General features: G+C 35.0%; 1 protein-coding gene across 1 annotated transcript; it reads right to left on the bottom strand.

The window, feature by feature from the left end:
• Window positions 1-357: 357 nt before the first annotated feature.
• Window positions 358-16,823, bottom strand: LOC149253075 (uncharacterized). Its single transcript, XM_089454358.1, has 4 exons — window positions 16,625-16,823; window positions 1,041-1,152; window positions 814-891; window positions 358-681 (listed from the first exon to the last, which is right to left on the bottom strand). Exons 1-4 carry the CDS (start codon window positions 16,821-16,823, stop codon window positions 591-593), a joined length of 480 nt encoding a protein of 159 aa, XP_089310484.1. The 3' UTR covers window positions 358-590.
• Window positions 16,824-17,412: the final 589 nt, after the last annotated feature.

The following is a 17,412-nucleotide window of genomic DNA, read 5'->3' as shown; positions in this document are numbered from 1 at the left end:
AAAACAAATGAATCTGGGCGATTCTAAAATATCCATAATAAGAAACTAAAATAACCCTGTTGTCATAATGAATAACGAAACGGTAACCGATGAGTTAATCCTCTCAATACCCAGAATACACTTTACATTTATTCGAAGTAGAAGTTATATTAACACAAATTCTATCAGCATAAACCTGGAACAGAGGTTGTATCAAAACAAGGTCTGTAAACATAAACCTGAAACGGAGGTTGCGTTAATATAAATATTATAAGCATAATCGGAAACAGAGGTTATATTCACAGGAAGAATATAGCATAAACTTGGAAACAGGGGTTTCCTTTCTGATGAAGAAATACGTTAAGCTCGAAACCATGAATATTTACATAAGTTTGAACAGTAAATACATGCCAATGCAGAAGGAATTATTAACTGTATGCCATAACCTAGATGCATGTGCTTAGAGTATGGGTCGATACCAATATCCATAAGGTAGCATGATGCTTCCGGATAAAAGAACTCCCGCAGTAGAGACACAACCATACGGCCATTGTCCTAGGGACAAGACTCTTGAATATTACAGGACTGTTCAATAAACCCTAAACAAACATCTAGTAACATAGGAATAAAGACCTTGAGAACGCTGGTACCGGCATGGAAGGGCTGACCACATTCGAACCAGGGTTTGCCGGAAATATAACCCTGAAGCATTAAGGAAAACCTTGGTAAGGGATTCCTTCATCTCTTAGAACCGATTCCATACAGCACTCACAAAATATCTTTCACCCTTCAACCCGAAAATCAGTTCATGCTTAAACAACGATGGGTAAATACCTGGAGAAGCCACGGTAGTCTAACATTGTTGAATGGCTACGGTATCGTAGCAAATCCTCGACGCAGTGGAGCCAGTCCCTAGCACAGTGAAAGCAGGGGATTAGTTCAATACACTATACGCATGAAATAATATGACCGCAGAACACCATGAAGACTCTATTTATAACCTCAAAACAATCACAGAAGAGTAATACAGTCGGCGGTCTTGGTATAGGGTTTAACATTACCTGAAGGAAGTGTCGCAGGGCCGGTAGCTGCAGCAAAAGGGCCACCGCCGAGCTGAACATCCTCCACCATGCGGAGAAATGAGCAAATGGCAGCGGAAAAATAGCTCAGCGGCTTATAAACCATCAGTAAACCCTTAGTTGAATCCGGACCCTTGGATCTCCTCTTACCATCCTCACCGTCCATCAACTGGCGCGTAAACCCTAGCACATTATCCCAAGTCTCACGTGGCCTCAGCATGGTAGGTCTGCCACCTGGAGCGGGTAGGTAAGGTAAGAGAGGCTCCATGCATGGGTTGCCACCGATGACGGGAGTTGACACTAATATAACCAAATGTGTTAAGGTTGCCATATGGACCATAAACCGTATAAGAGGGAGAGCACTTACAGTCAACAACAACCGTGAACATTTAACACAATGCACGTCTTTATACATAGATAGGATTAAACCATATGTATGAATGATAAAGTAGTTGGGACCAGGAAGTGATTTAAATTTTTTTTTTTTATACGTTGGAAGATCGTGACATATATATTCGGAGTTGTTTTCAACTAGGATTAAGATTTTGCATCAACACTAAAAATATTTTACAATAATAATAAATAAATAATATTTTTTTTATTAATTATCAATAAGTTTATAATAATAAATTATATTAGTTAATATAAATATAGAATATATCATTTTGTATTGAGCCGAATCTAATTTATAATTTAATATTATTGTATTATAAATCACCTTGCACAATGGAAAGCAATGTTGATGGAATAGAATATTTCGGAGACACCATCATGAAAAATAAAACACTAAATATAAATAATATTATTTCTAATAGAATAAATATTATTTGAAAATTATTTGAACAAAAAAGGTACGGTCTTACTTATAGAGGTATTGGCTTTTTCATTAGAATCCATCAATACAATTTCAAGAAATATTGTGATTTTTCATTGTTTCAAATTAGCTAGAAAAATTTCAGTCAAAAGGCCATTTTTTCTATTAGTTAGATTACGTGGAAAAAGAAAACCTTTAATATCAAATTTTCAAAAATTTTTATTTTATATGTTTTGAATTTTTTCTAAATTTAGTGATAATGCTAATTGAATATTCAATCCATACCTACTTTGACATGATAAAAGAGATTAGAAATAAGTGTTATATGTTATTGTCTATATGCCTTTCCATTATCCTCTTTATAAACACCATCATGCATGCACATTACCATATTTTGTACTAACTAACTCAGAGAAATGGATTCCATGGAATGCTTTTCAGTTATGATGATGGACCATCAATGGAGAAGGATTTTCTTTATGATGTAGCACGGATGAATAGCATGGATCTAGGTTACACATTTTGGCAAGAGAGGGAGCACGTGATCAAGTAGTTTAACCACCCAATCCAGCCATCCATTTGTAAGTGGTCGATCAAGCATTTTGAGTGCTAAGAAATTAGATTTATTAATATATTTGAATTGAAAATTTACGAGCTCGATCTAGCATTTAAGCTCTCCAAGCATGATTTTGCTTTCGAGGTCTTAAAATAAACATTTCCAGTACCTCTTATGCAAATTTTTTTGACCAACTCTTTGTACCCTAGTGAAATTAGAGAAAAATTTGTCCTTAGGTGTTGGACTTACGAAGGAATATTTTATCCAATGGCATATTATTTTGAAATTTTCTAATTCATATGATATTTTCATCTATTTTTCTCTTAAACATAATGCTTCATTTTTTGACAATACATGTGTCTCCAAAATCGAATTGAAATATTTCTTCATAAACATGAAAAAATAATAAAAAATATATTTTTTCATAAACAAAAAAAAAATTGATATGAAAAACATAGTTATCTCGTTATATATATATATATCTATATATATAATATGATTTTTTTTAATATTAAATTTTTTGTTTTGTTTTTGTTTTCATTTTGTCTAATCAATTCTAAGTTAAATCGTGAGGTTGTGTATTGAAATAAAATGCATTTTTAGAAAAATAATTTAAAGGATACAAATAAAAATATGCATGAATCCATTATACACGTACTAATCTTTCACTAACCTCGTTATTCACTAAAATCTCCCTTTGAATGAATGTGAGATATGTAAGACACCTTCCAAGTGATTTGAAAGAGAATGGTATTACAATATAAAAATATATTTTCTATGTTTATTGACAAATTAATAAATATATTTTAGGAAAAACATTAAAATATATGGAAATCTAATACAATAGATATACACTCAATAAGAAGGAGATAATTGTTCAACAATACACATTGTTTAGGATAGGTAACACCTACATCTCCTCCTATTGCGACTCTTCTACTAAAAATGTTCATATTTTTATTATATATGTAAAATTACAAATTCCTTAGTTCTCCTTGTCATCAAAAGAAGCCATGAAGGTAAAATAAACTTGGACATGCATAAAAAAATATAACGAAATAAAAGATGCATCCATTGTTTCTTTCACTAAATTGTAATATAATTACATTTATGCATCCTAAATTGTATTTCATCATTTCAAATAAAAAATATCATGAAATGTACACATCCTTCCAATTGAGGATTTTCATCAGTACTATGTCACAAAGGCTCAAAACATGCAAACTTTAAATGACCCACAACTTTATTCCTTGTTAGTTACTCCCCATATGTTAGTTTTATTCAACAATGTATCATGTTATTATTCTCAATGGGAAAGGTAATAATTTTTGTTAACAAGGAGATAATTGTTCAACAATACACATTGTTTAGGATAGGTAACACCTACCCCAAAAAAATTACTCTACTATGTGGAAAACTATCGACCTTATTTACATTGGAACATTATTTGTTCTACCAAGAGCTCTAGACTATCCTACTCATAGAATATCCATAAATATTCTGTCATTTTTTCTCTACTTAGTCATGGCCCTTCATAGACTATCCTACTCATAGAATATCCATCAATATTCTCTCATTTTTTTCTCTACTTAGTCATGTCCCTTCCTCTGCATGGGTGATTTAATTTCCAAAGAATGAAAACTGAACGATTTTATTTTGTTATACCTAAGTACTTTAAGCATTATATATGTTAATTGGGTACCCTACTAAATATATGTGGGATTTTCCACTTCCTTATTTGTATGGGACTACAGATATGCATAATCATTTCTAAATTCTTCTTCATTGTATCCTATTATTGTTGGGATAACTTTCTCCTTGTGCACGTTCACTAGCAATCTAATGAATCTATTGTTCCTTGTTCACATTCGCTAGGAAGGCCCCTTTATTCATGTAGAAAACTTGCACATATATATTTTGATTTGTGTGGCTGTACTCATTTTCCTTATGCTAATGAAATTAAATGTATGAATAATTATGTTGATGATTACATTGGAATGTGTTGGGTGTACTTATTGAAAAGTAAACATCAAGCTTTCAAAAATTTTAAGGGTTTTCACGTATGGATTGGATATGAAGCATAATCACATATTGGATCTCTTCATGTTGTTAATGGAATATTTACTCTAACGAATATGAAATATATCTCCCCAAGCATGGGATTCAACATTAGAGCATAGTTCCATACAATTCTCAACAAAACTATGTAGTTGAAATAATGAACCTTACTATATTGAATATAGTTCGTTCAATGAGGTTTCTCAAAAACATAACATTGATGTTTTGGGATGATGTGATTCTATTTGCAATGTATGTGAAAAACATATGTCCATATCACACTCTTAGAAAAATACTCCTTGTAAAATGTGGTACGGATGCAATACTTCGGTAAGCCATCACAAGGTATTTGTTTCCTCTAAATTCACTTATCTTTGTTATAGTATAGCCATTCTTGCATATTTCATATTATTGTAAGTTTCGACTTCGAACTTTGTGGTTGCGATGTATCATAGGTTGGTTATTCTTCCCTCAAAGGATTTAAGAATAATTTCTATTTTTCTCCATGATTTCAAAATGAACTACCATTCATACATGGATTTCCTTCCAATATTATACAATCTTTCCATAATTTTCATTCTATGGTCTGACCATAACTCGATTCTCATCTCGATATAGTTTTCTTTTGTACAAGCATATATGTACAATACTATTGTTATTCCCTTTACTACAGAGCATCAGATTAAAGGATGTCATCTATATTACTAAGGTTAGACTCTACTTATCTCAAAACCCTTTGTAACGTTCTTTTGACTGATGACTTTAAAGTGATTCCAATCCAAACTAAGGAATTCCTTTCTTGTGTTTGTAAGTTCGTCTATGACCAATTTGGGTTATCTTGCAACATTCTCTTTGGGTTAAAATTAGTGCAAGTTTTTTCACCTACATTTTGGCCTTCAATTACTTATCCAACACTTCCACTTTACAGGGTTTCAATGTCGATTGCGATTGTCACTTGATGTTGGCCACAAGGAAATTTGATGTTGTTTGACTGTAAAGAAAACCCATATCTAACTAGGGATTTTCCCAAAAGGCTCGACACTCAAAACAAGCCATGTATATCGATTTCAATTGAAGGGTTTTACCCTCTCTTTGTTAATGAAAATATTTAATTATGAGAAAATAGTTTATGCCGTCTTATAGCCCCAACAATGTAAATCTTTCTTTTTATTTGTATGAATAATTTATACAATTTATCTACTTGTTACTGCGTGTAATGAAGTGATACCATCAAAAGTTTAAAATACTATAATATTTGTTCTATTTATATTATATGAATATATATTAGATATTTGTGTCAACTCTATATATTTTGTTTCTACATAATGATTGTATATAATTTATTATTATTATCATTTTATTTCAAGAAGAGAACACACAAATTGGGCAAGAGGTATTCTCAATCCTTGTCATGGGAGTTTGTGAAGGTTTTCCATTAGGACCTAGTATTACTTTACCCAAGACTACTTGTTCCATGGCCAATTGATATATTCCAGTCCTTTGGCCTATAGCAATCTAAACTAGATATACATTTATTTTTTTACAAGTTAAACTATGTATAAATTTATTTTTCTTACCTGCAATAGTTCTTTTCATTAGTATCTTACAACAAATTATATTTTTACAAGTGAATAAGGGTTAATGTGCATGTTTATATATTTATCCATCCAAACAAGATTCTCTAATTTATTATATAATATCCTTTTGTATCTTTTCACACATTCAAGTGTATTATTTTTTTGTTGAAAAACCCAGCTACACTAGGATATACTTATCTAAGATTTTCTTGTCATAAATAAATTATAGGCTATTTCGTTCCTCCCAAAAAAGAACTATGCTTCCAATAGTACCCTGAAAGCTCTAACTCCTACTTCCCATGAGAACAAATAGTAGTCCTTTTCCAATTTACATTTCCTTGACCCTTACCAACATCTTGCTACTTTTGGGGTATTAGTACAGTCATTTTTTCCTAATATCCCTTCTATCCAACCCCTTTTATCTCCAAAAATCCTATTAAGTGAGCTCGACTCATCACATATTTATTTCAAGTCATGTGTTTTCTTGGTAGTATGCAAAACTAACAATTCAACTCTAGCAAAAAGGAGAACCTTTTTTTTAACTTTTTTTTATTGCCTCTTATTGGGCATAACTCATTCCTTGTAAATTAGAAGTCTATTCTCACATTTAATCCTTTAATAATTTTTCAAGAATCATAACATAAAAAAAAAAAATTATTTTATATTAATAAAAAATAAATATTTACACTATCATATGCCACATCTATGACATATCATATCCTCCTCACCACCCCTCTCCACCTCCTCCCCTACCTCCTCCACATCCTTCTCATCCCATTACCTCTCTTCCTCACTCCCCTCCACCTCTGCCTCCTTCCCCCATCCCCTACCTCTATCTCCCCCGCTCCCTCCCACTCCTAAAAACCTCTCCCCCTCCACCTCTTTCCCCTCCTACCTCATTCCCTCCTCCTCCTCCTCCTCCTCCTCCTTCTCCTCCTACCCCTCCTTTTCTTCCCCCTACTCCCCTTTTACCTCACCCTCCCCCTCCTTCCCTTCCTCCTCAACTTCCACATCCTACCCCTTATCCTCGTCCTCCCTCGACTCCTCCACCTTCCCATCCTCCCACTCGCTCCACCCTCCTCTGCCTCTTCACCCTCCACCTATTTCAACTACTACCCATTCCCCCCTCATCCCCCTCCCACTCTTACTCCCCCTGCCTCTTCCTCCATTGCCACCTCACCTCCCTGCCTCCCCCGCCTCTCCCACCGCCTTCTCCCAGTCCCTTCCCCACTACCCCTACCCCTCTTCCCTCTACACCTCCTCCCCCACCACATCTTTCTCCTACCCCTCCTTTGGCTCCGCCTCTTCCCCCTCCTCCTCTTCCCACTCTCCCCTCCTATGCCTCTTACACCTGTGTCGCTTCTGCCTCTTCCACCTCCTCCTCCTCCCACTCCTCTTATGCCTCCACCTCCATCCCCTCCCACCTCTTCCTCATCCCCCACACTCCTCCTCCTACCCCACCGCTCGCTCACTTCCCCCGCCTCCACCTAGGCCTCCTTCGCCTCCTCTTCGCCACCTCCCTCAACTCTACCTTCACCTCTCCCCCGAACTCCTCCACCTGCTCCTCCCACTCCCTCCCACACTCCTCCCCCTCCTCACCTTCCCCCTCTTCCCCCTCCAACTCCTCCCACTCTACCTCTTCCCCATCCTACCTCGCTGACTCCCCCTCCCCCTCCTCCTCCACCCCCCACCTCTGCCTCTTTCCCCTCTTCACCCTCCTATCCTCCCCCCACTCTTCCTCTATCTCCTCCTCCCCCCCATCCTCCTCCTCCCCCTCCTCACCGTTTTCTTCCTCTCCTCTCATTCCACATCCTCTGCCCCCATATCACCCTCTACCTTCGCCTCTACCTCCTCCACCTCCTCTCCCCCACTCTATCTCCTCCACCTACCCATTTTCCCTCTCCTCCCCTTCTTCCCCCTAACCACCACCACCTCCTCCACTCAAACCTCCACCTATTATTTTCCTTGTTCCTCCTCTTCCACCTCTACCTCCTTGTCCTCCTCCCCCTCTCTCCTTCCCTTTCTCCTCCTAAAACAACTGCTTATCCTCCTCACTTCCCCTCTCGCTCTCCTATTGTGCCACCACCATCCTACCCTTCTCCTCCCACTTCTGGTTTCTCTCACCCCAACACCTCCTCCCCACTCTACCCTCTACCCCTAAACCTCTTCCTTCTCTCCCACCCACTCATACACCTTCCTATCCTGCCCACCACCACCTACTCCTCCTCCTCCTCCTCCTCCTCCTCGTCCATTTCCTTTTCCTCGGCCTTCCACTTCTCCCCTCACCTCCACCACGTTAGCTCCTCCCATTGGCATCTTTCTCCTCCAAGTGCCCTTACAAGTCTCTTGACCATGCCTCCCCAACCTCCCCCTCTATCTCTTCCTCTTCCTATTATTCCTCCCCCTGTCTCCACTCATGCACTCGACCACCTCTGGAAAATCTCCTCCTCTATTCCCCCCATTCCTTCTCCTTCTCATCCTACTATGCCCCATTCATCTACAACTCAAACCCCTCCCATCCTCTTCCTCCTCTGCCTCCCTCTCTCTACCCTACCCTCATTCCCCTCTGCATCATCCTCCACCTCATCTTGTGCTGCCATCCACTCCCTCTCCTACTCTCACCTCTACCCCTCCTTTGCCTCCTACCTCCTCTTCCCCACCTCCTGCTCATCCCCATGCCCATCCTCGTCGTCCCTCTCTGCCTCTACCTCCTCCCCCGCCTCCTCCACACATCCCCCTCCTCTGCCTCAGGCGCTATCTCCCACTCCTCCCTCTCCACCTCATTCCATTCCTCCCTCACCCCCTCCTCCTACTCCCCTTCTGCCTCTCCATCGTCCCCCTCCTCATTCTATTCCCTGGCCTCTTCCACGTCCCCATCCTATCCCTCCTCTCCCTCTCCCTTCTCCGCCTCTTCCCCCTCTGCCACTTCCGCCTATTCTCCGTCCTCCGCCTCTTCCCCCTCTGCCACTTCTGCCTATTCTCCCTCCTCCGCCTCTTCCCCCTCTGCCACTTCCGCCTATTCTCCCTCCCTCCCCTAGTCCTTCTTCGCATCCTCATCTTCCTCCTCCACCTCTCTCTCTCGGTGCCTACTGCTCCTCCCCCTCGCCCTGCTCTCTTTTCTCATTGCATCTTCTTCCTCCCACTCCTTTGCAATAGTTTCCTCCAGGATCCCAACTATAATTGAGTATGAAACTTCCTAATATTTTCTTTTCAATTTCATATTTCCTTCGAGGGTTTAGAAAGTTGAGAAGGCCAAAAGAAAGAATTTGAGCTCTCAAGTGTACTTGAATTTTTAAATACAGATAAATTTTTATATAAGTTTTTAATATTAGATTTTTAATTATGGATTAATTATTAAATTAATTTAGAAAGATTTTAAAATTATGGGTGAATTTAGGATTAAATTTTTCCAAAAAAATAAGAAATTAAAATTTGTGATAAATTTTAAATTTAAATTTGGAGTTTTAAAAACAAGTTAAATTTTGGAGCCAAAAGTGAACTAGTTTAATTTGGGTGAATTGTAATTTTAAAATTATTTATATTAATTACAATTAATAGAAATTACTTATATTTTAAAAATAATGTGAAGAAAATGAATAAAAATTGTCGTTCTTACATAAAATATATATCTATATATCTATATATATATATATATATATATATATATATATATATATATATATATATATATATATATATTCTTAGTTAAGATGTATACTCTCTATTTTTTTTCCTAATTGAAATTTTTTTATTTGAATTTTTATGGCATCGTATCTAAGTAGTATCCAAATTCGGAACTTAGTAACTATAGCATTCCATAGTTGAAAAAGAAATTATCCATAAATGTTATCCATCACATGAAGGAATGATGGGGAAAAGATGTCCTTCCAGGGTAGAGAACTGCAATCACAGGTGCTTCATCTTCCTGTGATGAGATATTACATGTCCTTCTCACATATCAAATCGCGTGCAATGAGTTTTATGTATATTTGTTCACTCACTTTGCAAGATTTAACTTAGAGTATACACTGAAGCTATACATCACCGGAAATATTTTTAATAAAATTAAATTTATAAAGCTAAATTTAATAAATAGTCCAGTGAAAATTGTAATTAAGTTGCATTGTAGAGGAGAGTTAAATTAGGAATAAAGGTAAGTTTTGTATTTTGATAAACTAAAGCGAGCTAAATTCATGTAAAAAATTGTGTTGCTAGTTGATTAACTCCACAAGTAAAGTTAAGTTGATTGAAATAAAAACAAATTTTAATTCGACATGTAAATATAAGCCTGTTGATAAATTGATTAAACTAACAAAAATTTAATTGAATATAGATAGAGAGTTAATTTGACAAAGATACAATAAGCACTTAAAAACTGATTAAACTGGTCAAGTTGATGGGAAAGATGATATACCAGTTCAATTATTAAAAATGTTTGTGAAAACCATTATTCATAAAATATTAAATTTAGAAATGGAAAATTCATCGGAAATTCATGGAACCATTCTTGGTGAATAAAAATGAAAGGTATTACATACTTGTAACTCAAATTTGTCTGGTGAAGGATGTTGAAGGGTGTTGAAGGGTTTACATCATATTGAAGTCTTGTCTCTCCTCTTTTCTCCATTAAGTTCATCCAAGAAATTAACATTATCATCCTGTTGTAGCATAAGATGACATGAACACGTAGTTAAACCTGCAACATTTGCAATCAAATTGACAGAAAGGAATGATATATATAAATTGAATTCGATGCTATGGGAGAGCTTAAAATTATACCATATACATAGAATTGCATGCCATCCATGTATACAGTTGAGTTCAAAAATTGTAAATCCTCTTCTCCTCTATTCACACACGGAGATGACTCACTCATAGATCGAAACATATTTAACCATAGATTTACTCGCTCACTCAGGCTGAGACTCAAACCAACCACACATCCAAGCACACATTTGCACAAATACTAAAATGTTCCAAAATAACACACATCCAAACACATACTAAAATCCTCCAAAATAACCAGAATTGAAATATATATTTGTATAGCGCTTTCCTCACTTCATTCAACTGGTATATTCCGAACCGTACCGAACATATGTACTTCCCATGTTGCATGGAATGTAAGTTTTCATAGTTTCCATAATATAAACGCAGTGGCCATTGAATATGCTTTCGTCAGGGAATATAACAAACGCACGGGGCATTGGTGGAGTGCAATATGCCGCTTTCTTTGTGAGAGTATAACTTGTGAGAGAATATGCTTTTGTCGGGGAATATAACAAACTTGACTTATAACAAATGCACGGGGCTCAGGGAATATAACAAACGCACGGGGCATTGGTGGAGTGTAATATGCCGGTTTCTTTGTGAGAGTATAACTTGTGAGAGAATATGCTTTTGTCGGGGAATATAACAAACTTGACTTATAACAAACGCACGAGGCATCGTTACAGTGGAATATGCCGCTTTCTTTGTCAGAAATAACAAACTACATGCGCGGCATCGTTGGAGTGGAATATGCCGCTTTCTTTGTCAGAAATAACAAAGTACAGGCGCCCACTACTTGGCATAAATTTGTTTGAACGTTTGATGAACCCTACTCGGCATAAATGTGTTTGAACATTGGATGAACTCCAAGCGTCCACTACTCACATTACTTGTCACACCAGAACCCGTTGCTTACGGGGGCGCCCGTTTAGAATCTGTGGAGCCATAAATACCATGTTCATAATCGGTATCTGATTCACGATTTATGTAATTTAAGTTACTTTTTCGAGCAATTTCTAGGAATCAATGATCAAAATTAATTCCTTCTTGGCTTTTCAAAGTTCTCCAATACTTCCCAGAAGTATAATTTTTATATTACTTCAAGAAAAATTAAATAATATTTTAATATCTAAAAATTATATTGAAACTAATTATTTGAAATTAATTTATTAAATTACTTAAAATTTAATTATCCGGAAATAACTAATTTTAAAAATATAATTATTTCAAAAGTTGATAATTGTAAAAATTAAAATTGCAATGTTGAATACTCTACAAATTAAAAAAGTAGTTAAATTTTGAAAAAGCAAAAATGGTTATGACAAAAAAATAAAATAAAAAATTTAAAAAGCTATTGCTGAAATTTAAAAGAAAAAAGTGAGTTGCTTTCATGAAAGTGGACAGAAAATTCACAAAGTTAAGACGCAAATTCAAAAGGTCAAATGCAATTATAAATAAGCAACGAGCATAAATATAATTAGTTTTCTTTTGTTATATAGTAAAATTGTTAGAATTAAATTGAAAGATAGTTTGTTTAATAGAAAATTTCCCTAATGGAATTCATATGGATTAATAATATTATTCTCTAGTAAATAAAAAAGACATATGGATTGATAGTCTTTTTAATTAATAGTAAAAATATAATTAATTTATATTTTTTTTCTAAATATTCTTAGATTAGAAAAATTTGAATGATAGATTATACATTAGAAAACTCTAATGATACATTATATAAATAAACTATTTATTTGAAAGTTCTAGACAAACCTAATTTTGTTGAATATTTTTATGAGTGTTGCAAACCCGAGTCCTTTCAAAAATTACTAAATCTTTGCGGGATTGTTTAGATAGAATACAGTAGTTGCGGGATTACAATAATGAGGGTAAGTATATGGAAGCATCCACTAGGTTTCCCAATAATATTTTCATTTTAAAATACATATATAAATATATGTATCTTTGAATTCACTAATTATAATAAATTTATTATTAGATATTTATATTTATTGCACTATACATTAACTCCCACTAATGATTTTCGTTCTTTAATATAACCTTTGATCACTATGACCACTATAGTATTTAATGCAATATGTTTCCCTTAACCAAAAGCCATTATGAATGCCAAAAAACTGAGATGTCCCATAACTTATATAAGCTTTTAGAGAATTACAAACCCTTCCACAATGCGGCCTCTCACCACTATTATCATTAAAAAAAAATGACATTGATGAATTTATAGTCCTTAACATACTAACTCTGAAATTAGGTAAACCATAGTACACTATGATAATTAACACAATGAATTCTACAAACTATGCAGCCTAGTATGATAAAGACATTGTATCTGCTAAGAAGTCACACTACGCATAAAATTTAATACTTAGCACATTAACTATAACTTATATATACTTAAAGTGGCTTAACATAGTGAAGGTAAAGGTGAATCAAGTGTAGCTCCTTCAAAATAAATTCCATGAGAAGGGAATATAAAAAAAGTTAAGTATTTTGTATTTGATATTTTGAATATTGACATTAACTAAAAGAGTACTTTACAGGAGTCAATCTATCGTAATGATATTGATGAGTACTCATAATTATCCCATTGGATGATATGATAATGGCCTATATTTTGTAGATCATTTGAGACCTTAATGTTGGTGTTTCAAGCCCATTTTACCTATTATGCTTATTCTTTCAAAACCGTAATTGTATGTATCTCAGATTTTATAAAAAAAATGATTTTTTCCACTTTATCCCTCGATATAATTAGCAAAGTATAGATATGCTTTTCTAAATTTAATTACATGTATTGCAATGTCGATTAGATTCTACGAAAATACCAAAACAGATGTCTTCCACAAGGTACCCATTATGATTATCATTAGTTTTGTCCTATTTCCGCGTAGAAATATGAATTATCCTATGGCTAAGTTCTAGTTATAGTTTTAGTGTATCTAGAAATACCAGATGTCTTCCACAAGGTACCCATTATGATTATCATTAGTTTTGTCCTATTTCCGTGTAGAAATCTGAATTATGCTATGGTTAAGTTCCAATTGTAGTTTTAGTGTATCTAGAAAGACTAGTCAGATTCACTAAAGTAGCTATGTTGAAGATTTTTCTTATATTATTTTTTTATCATTGAATTTTTCAACATATGTCTCAATTTTCGATTGTGGAAAGTATTTTTGTCTTACTTAAAAAGATAATTAGAGTATGGAAGATATCAACTGATAACAATAGCCCAAAAGAAAAATTACCTCATTCAAAAGAGAATAAACTAATAAAAGGATAATAGAAGCAGTGATATTATTTTCATATGAGGAGGTAATGGAGACATATATTGATATCCCAACTATCATAAAAATGGTAAGGGTTTTTTCTATAACATACCTCTCCAAATTTGGAGTAAAGATATTGTGCTACATATTTTGTTAGAATCTATTAAATGGTAGAAGTTATTGTAGGAGGTAGAATCATTAACTGATGCAAAAACATCCAATAAATTTCTCCGATCATGTTGCAACCTGCTAACCATAGATTTTATAGTTTTCTCATATTTCCTATCTCAAAAGGCATGGATCTAGTAAGATAATTGGAGGATAAGTTAAATTGTAAAAGATGCTGAAAATTTCCTAAAAATGATGGAATTGTAGCATTGGAAAAACTGGAGAAACTATTTACGACTTGCAGCATTGGTAGTTGGTTGAAGGCAGGGACTGAACTATTGAATTTATTTCTGGAGAGATCTGGTTGTTTATGTCTTGAAAGCTCAAAGACAATGTCTAAGTGTAGGAGTCAACCATGGATAAGATTGTGTGATAAACCAAAATAATATAGGCTAATGCATCTTCCCAAGTACACAAGACTACTACTTGAATCATTGATGTAATTTCAAATCTATCCGTTAATTTTTAATTCTAGTGAGGTAGGTGAAGATGACACTCTACTATTTGCTGGAATGAGCAGGGTCTTCCCAACCAAAATTGATAGCAAGAAATGTTTGGTGTAATTGCTTTCCAACCCCTCATATAAATTCCTTGAGTTACTTATTGTTTCCAAATTTTCATTAAGCATTCGCAAAAAATATTATTTTCAAATTTCCATTAACAATTTTGTCTGCAGCATTGTGATTGCCACGAGAAACCATTCAGGCTAACATGGAAGAGTTCACTTGAGTTAAATCTTCACTTCTCATTAGATATTTATCTAATTTAATTTATAATTTAATATTATTGTATTTGTCTCTAAATATTCACTAAGTCGCAACGAAGAATATTATTTTCGAATTTTCATTAACAATTATGTATCATATGCATGCACCATTATCTGTGCTAGGTAGAAAGGTTGGACCTTATATTAGTTAATAACTGTCTTTGCTACAAGCCAAAGTCAACTCATTTTGTGCATAGTTATCCATCATAATAGTTTCAAGAAATATAATATGGAATATTATGTTGACAACATTGAGAAGAAAGCTTAATTGCTACAGGTAAGTATTTAATGTACTAACTTAAAATATCATTAACATTTGAATTAGTTATCCATATAAATCTAGTGATAAAAATGACTAAGCATTGTAAGAATATTGAATAGAAAAAATTCCAAAGAAATATAATAAAATCTATAAATTAAAAAATATTTAAATAGATAAATAATTAGTCTAATTTATAGATGAAAAAGTTTTTTTCATAATCCGGGGATACAATTTCAAGAAAGACTGTGATTTTTTCTTGTCTCAAATACATTTTTGAAAGCATAAATGAATTCATCCCTTAAAAAAACTTGGGACAATCAAATTCTACAACTTAAGAAACTTAAACTCAAGCTTCTAAAAATCTCTCCTAGAATTTGGTTAAAATTAAAATTAAATAAAAAAATGATAGTGAAAAAACTCATTTCGTATATAAGTTAGACTTCGAGTAAATGTAATAATGATTTAAAATTGACAATTAATATAATATTTAAATAGATATTCTTTAATAATACTATAATTTTAAACCGATGTAATATAAGAACACTAGAAAAATGTATAATTATTAGTGAAGATAATCATTTTTTATTGTTATCTATGAATGCAATCTAACTCATTACTATTATTCAAGGATAACTACTCCATGTGGAATGACATGTTAGTGGTCTACAAGGTATCAGATGCCTCATGGTCTTCGGTCATTAACCTTCTTTTTATTTCCTTAGAGCCTTGGAAGACGAGATCTTCACCAAGGAGAAGTAATTATGTTATATCCACAGTTTTAGAATAATAATTGTAATGCTTAAAACTATATTAATGATAATTTCACATGTATTATAATGCATTACTAGGAGTAGTTAATTTCATAAATATACATGTATTGTTTAGTTGATGTTTTAATACAATTCTGTGAATTTTTTATAGCGTCAAAAATATTTATCAATAAATTTCAATTGTAAGTAGTTATTATTTAGATAATAGCTTTTATTTGAGAGTGTTAATAGTATGGTTTATGCTTCTAGATAGGCTTGTAATTAATATATTATTCTCATTAAAACCATATATTTACTACATTGAATAAGAACAAAATGAAATATATGGATGTAGATGTAATTGAGAATATATTCAAAGTATCACGAAGTATTTGTAGGGAATAAATATTATTAAATAGGGGATGTAATGATTAATCCTAAAACTCCTGGATGCGGGTGATTGACAGGCTAAAGAGTACGTTGGAGGCCCGTCGAGTGGGTAGGTGTCAGCCCAATTGCGCCACAGGTAATGGTTATGGGATGGCGAGCTGGTCTCACACACCTTTATTAATGGCAGCATTAATGTTGTCCTTCAGTCTCTTGGTTAATTGCGCAATGGCTCTCAGGTTGTTCCTCACTCTCGTGGTTCCGTCGTAGGCCTTCAACTCCATAAAGGTCACTGCTCTGAGCGTCTCCCTGAGCCACTCTATTAGTTCGTTTCTATTCGTCAGTCTTTCGCTCAGCTCAAGAGCTTTCTCCATCCGCGTCTTTTGCTCAGCTCTGGCTCCAGGGGCTCACGGATTTGTCTGTGCTCCATCTCCGTTTCTCTCTGAGCACTCGTTTCTCTGTCATCCCCCTCTGTGCATTCGCCCCTCTGTCAAGCCTCGATATATAAAAATGCTGCAAGAAAGGCACAAAATGGGGAGTAGGCGAGGCGGTTCCCATGGTCGTGCCACCCATCAGCTATCCATCCCCACCTCGGACCCATCCTCGGATGCGTTGGAGTTCGGTCGCTTCAATTATCCAGCCACAAAAAGTGGAAGAGGCGGGCGAAGAGGGCAAGTTAGGATCGATGACTGTGAGCATAATGCACATCCCACTGCCCGTTTCCGCATTCGTGTTCCCTGGCAAACTCCTCCTTCATAGTCTCGGTTACGATTGAAAAGTGTGAGAATGCTAGGGGTTCGGGTGTTGTTCATCTTGGGGTTCCTGCAGATCAGAGGACGGCAAATCCAAATGTTAACCAGCGCCAAGTCACAGGAGGCCTTTCTATGCTGAATTCTGAAGCCAACGCAGGTCCGAGTGCGCCAGCAAGAGGAGAGCCTACAGGCTCAGAGGTCCATCCGTCCG

Source organism: Pinus tabuliformis, chromosome 7, assembly GCF_031772625.1.
Source record: "Pinus tabuliformis cultivar Carrire ecotype Pingquan chromosome 7, CPIR1, whole genome shotgun sequence".
NCBI lineage: Eukaryota > Viridiplantae > Streptophyta > Pinopsida > Pinales > Pinaceae > Pinus > Pinus tabuliformis.
This window is presented reverse-complemented; position numbering and strand designations above follow the sequence as displayed.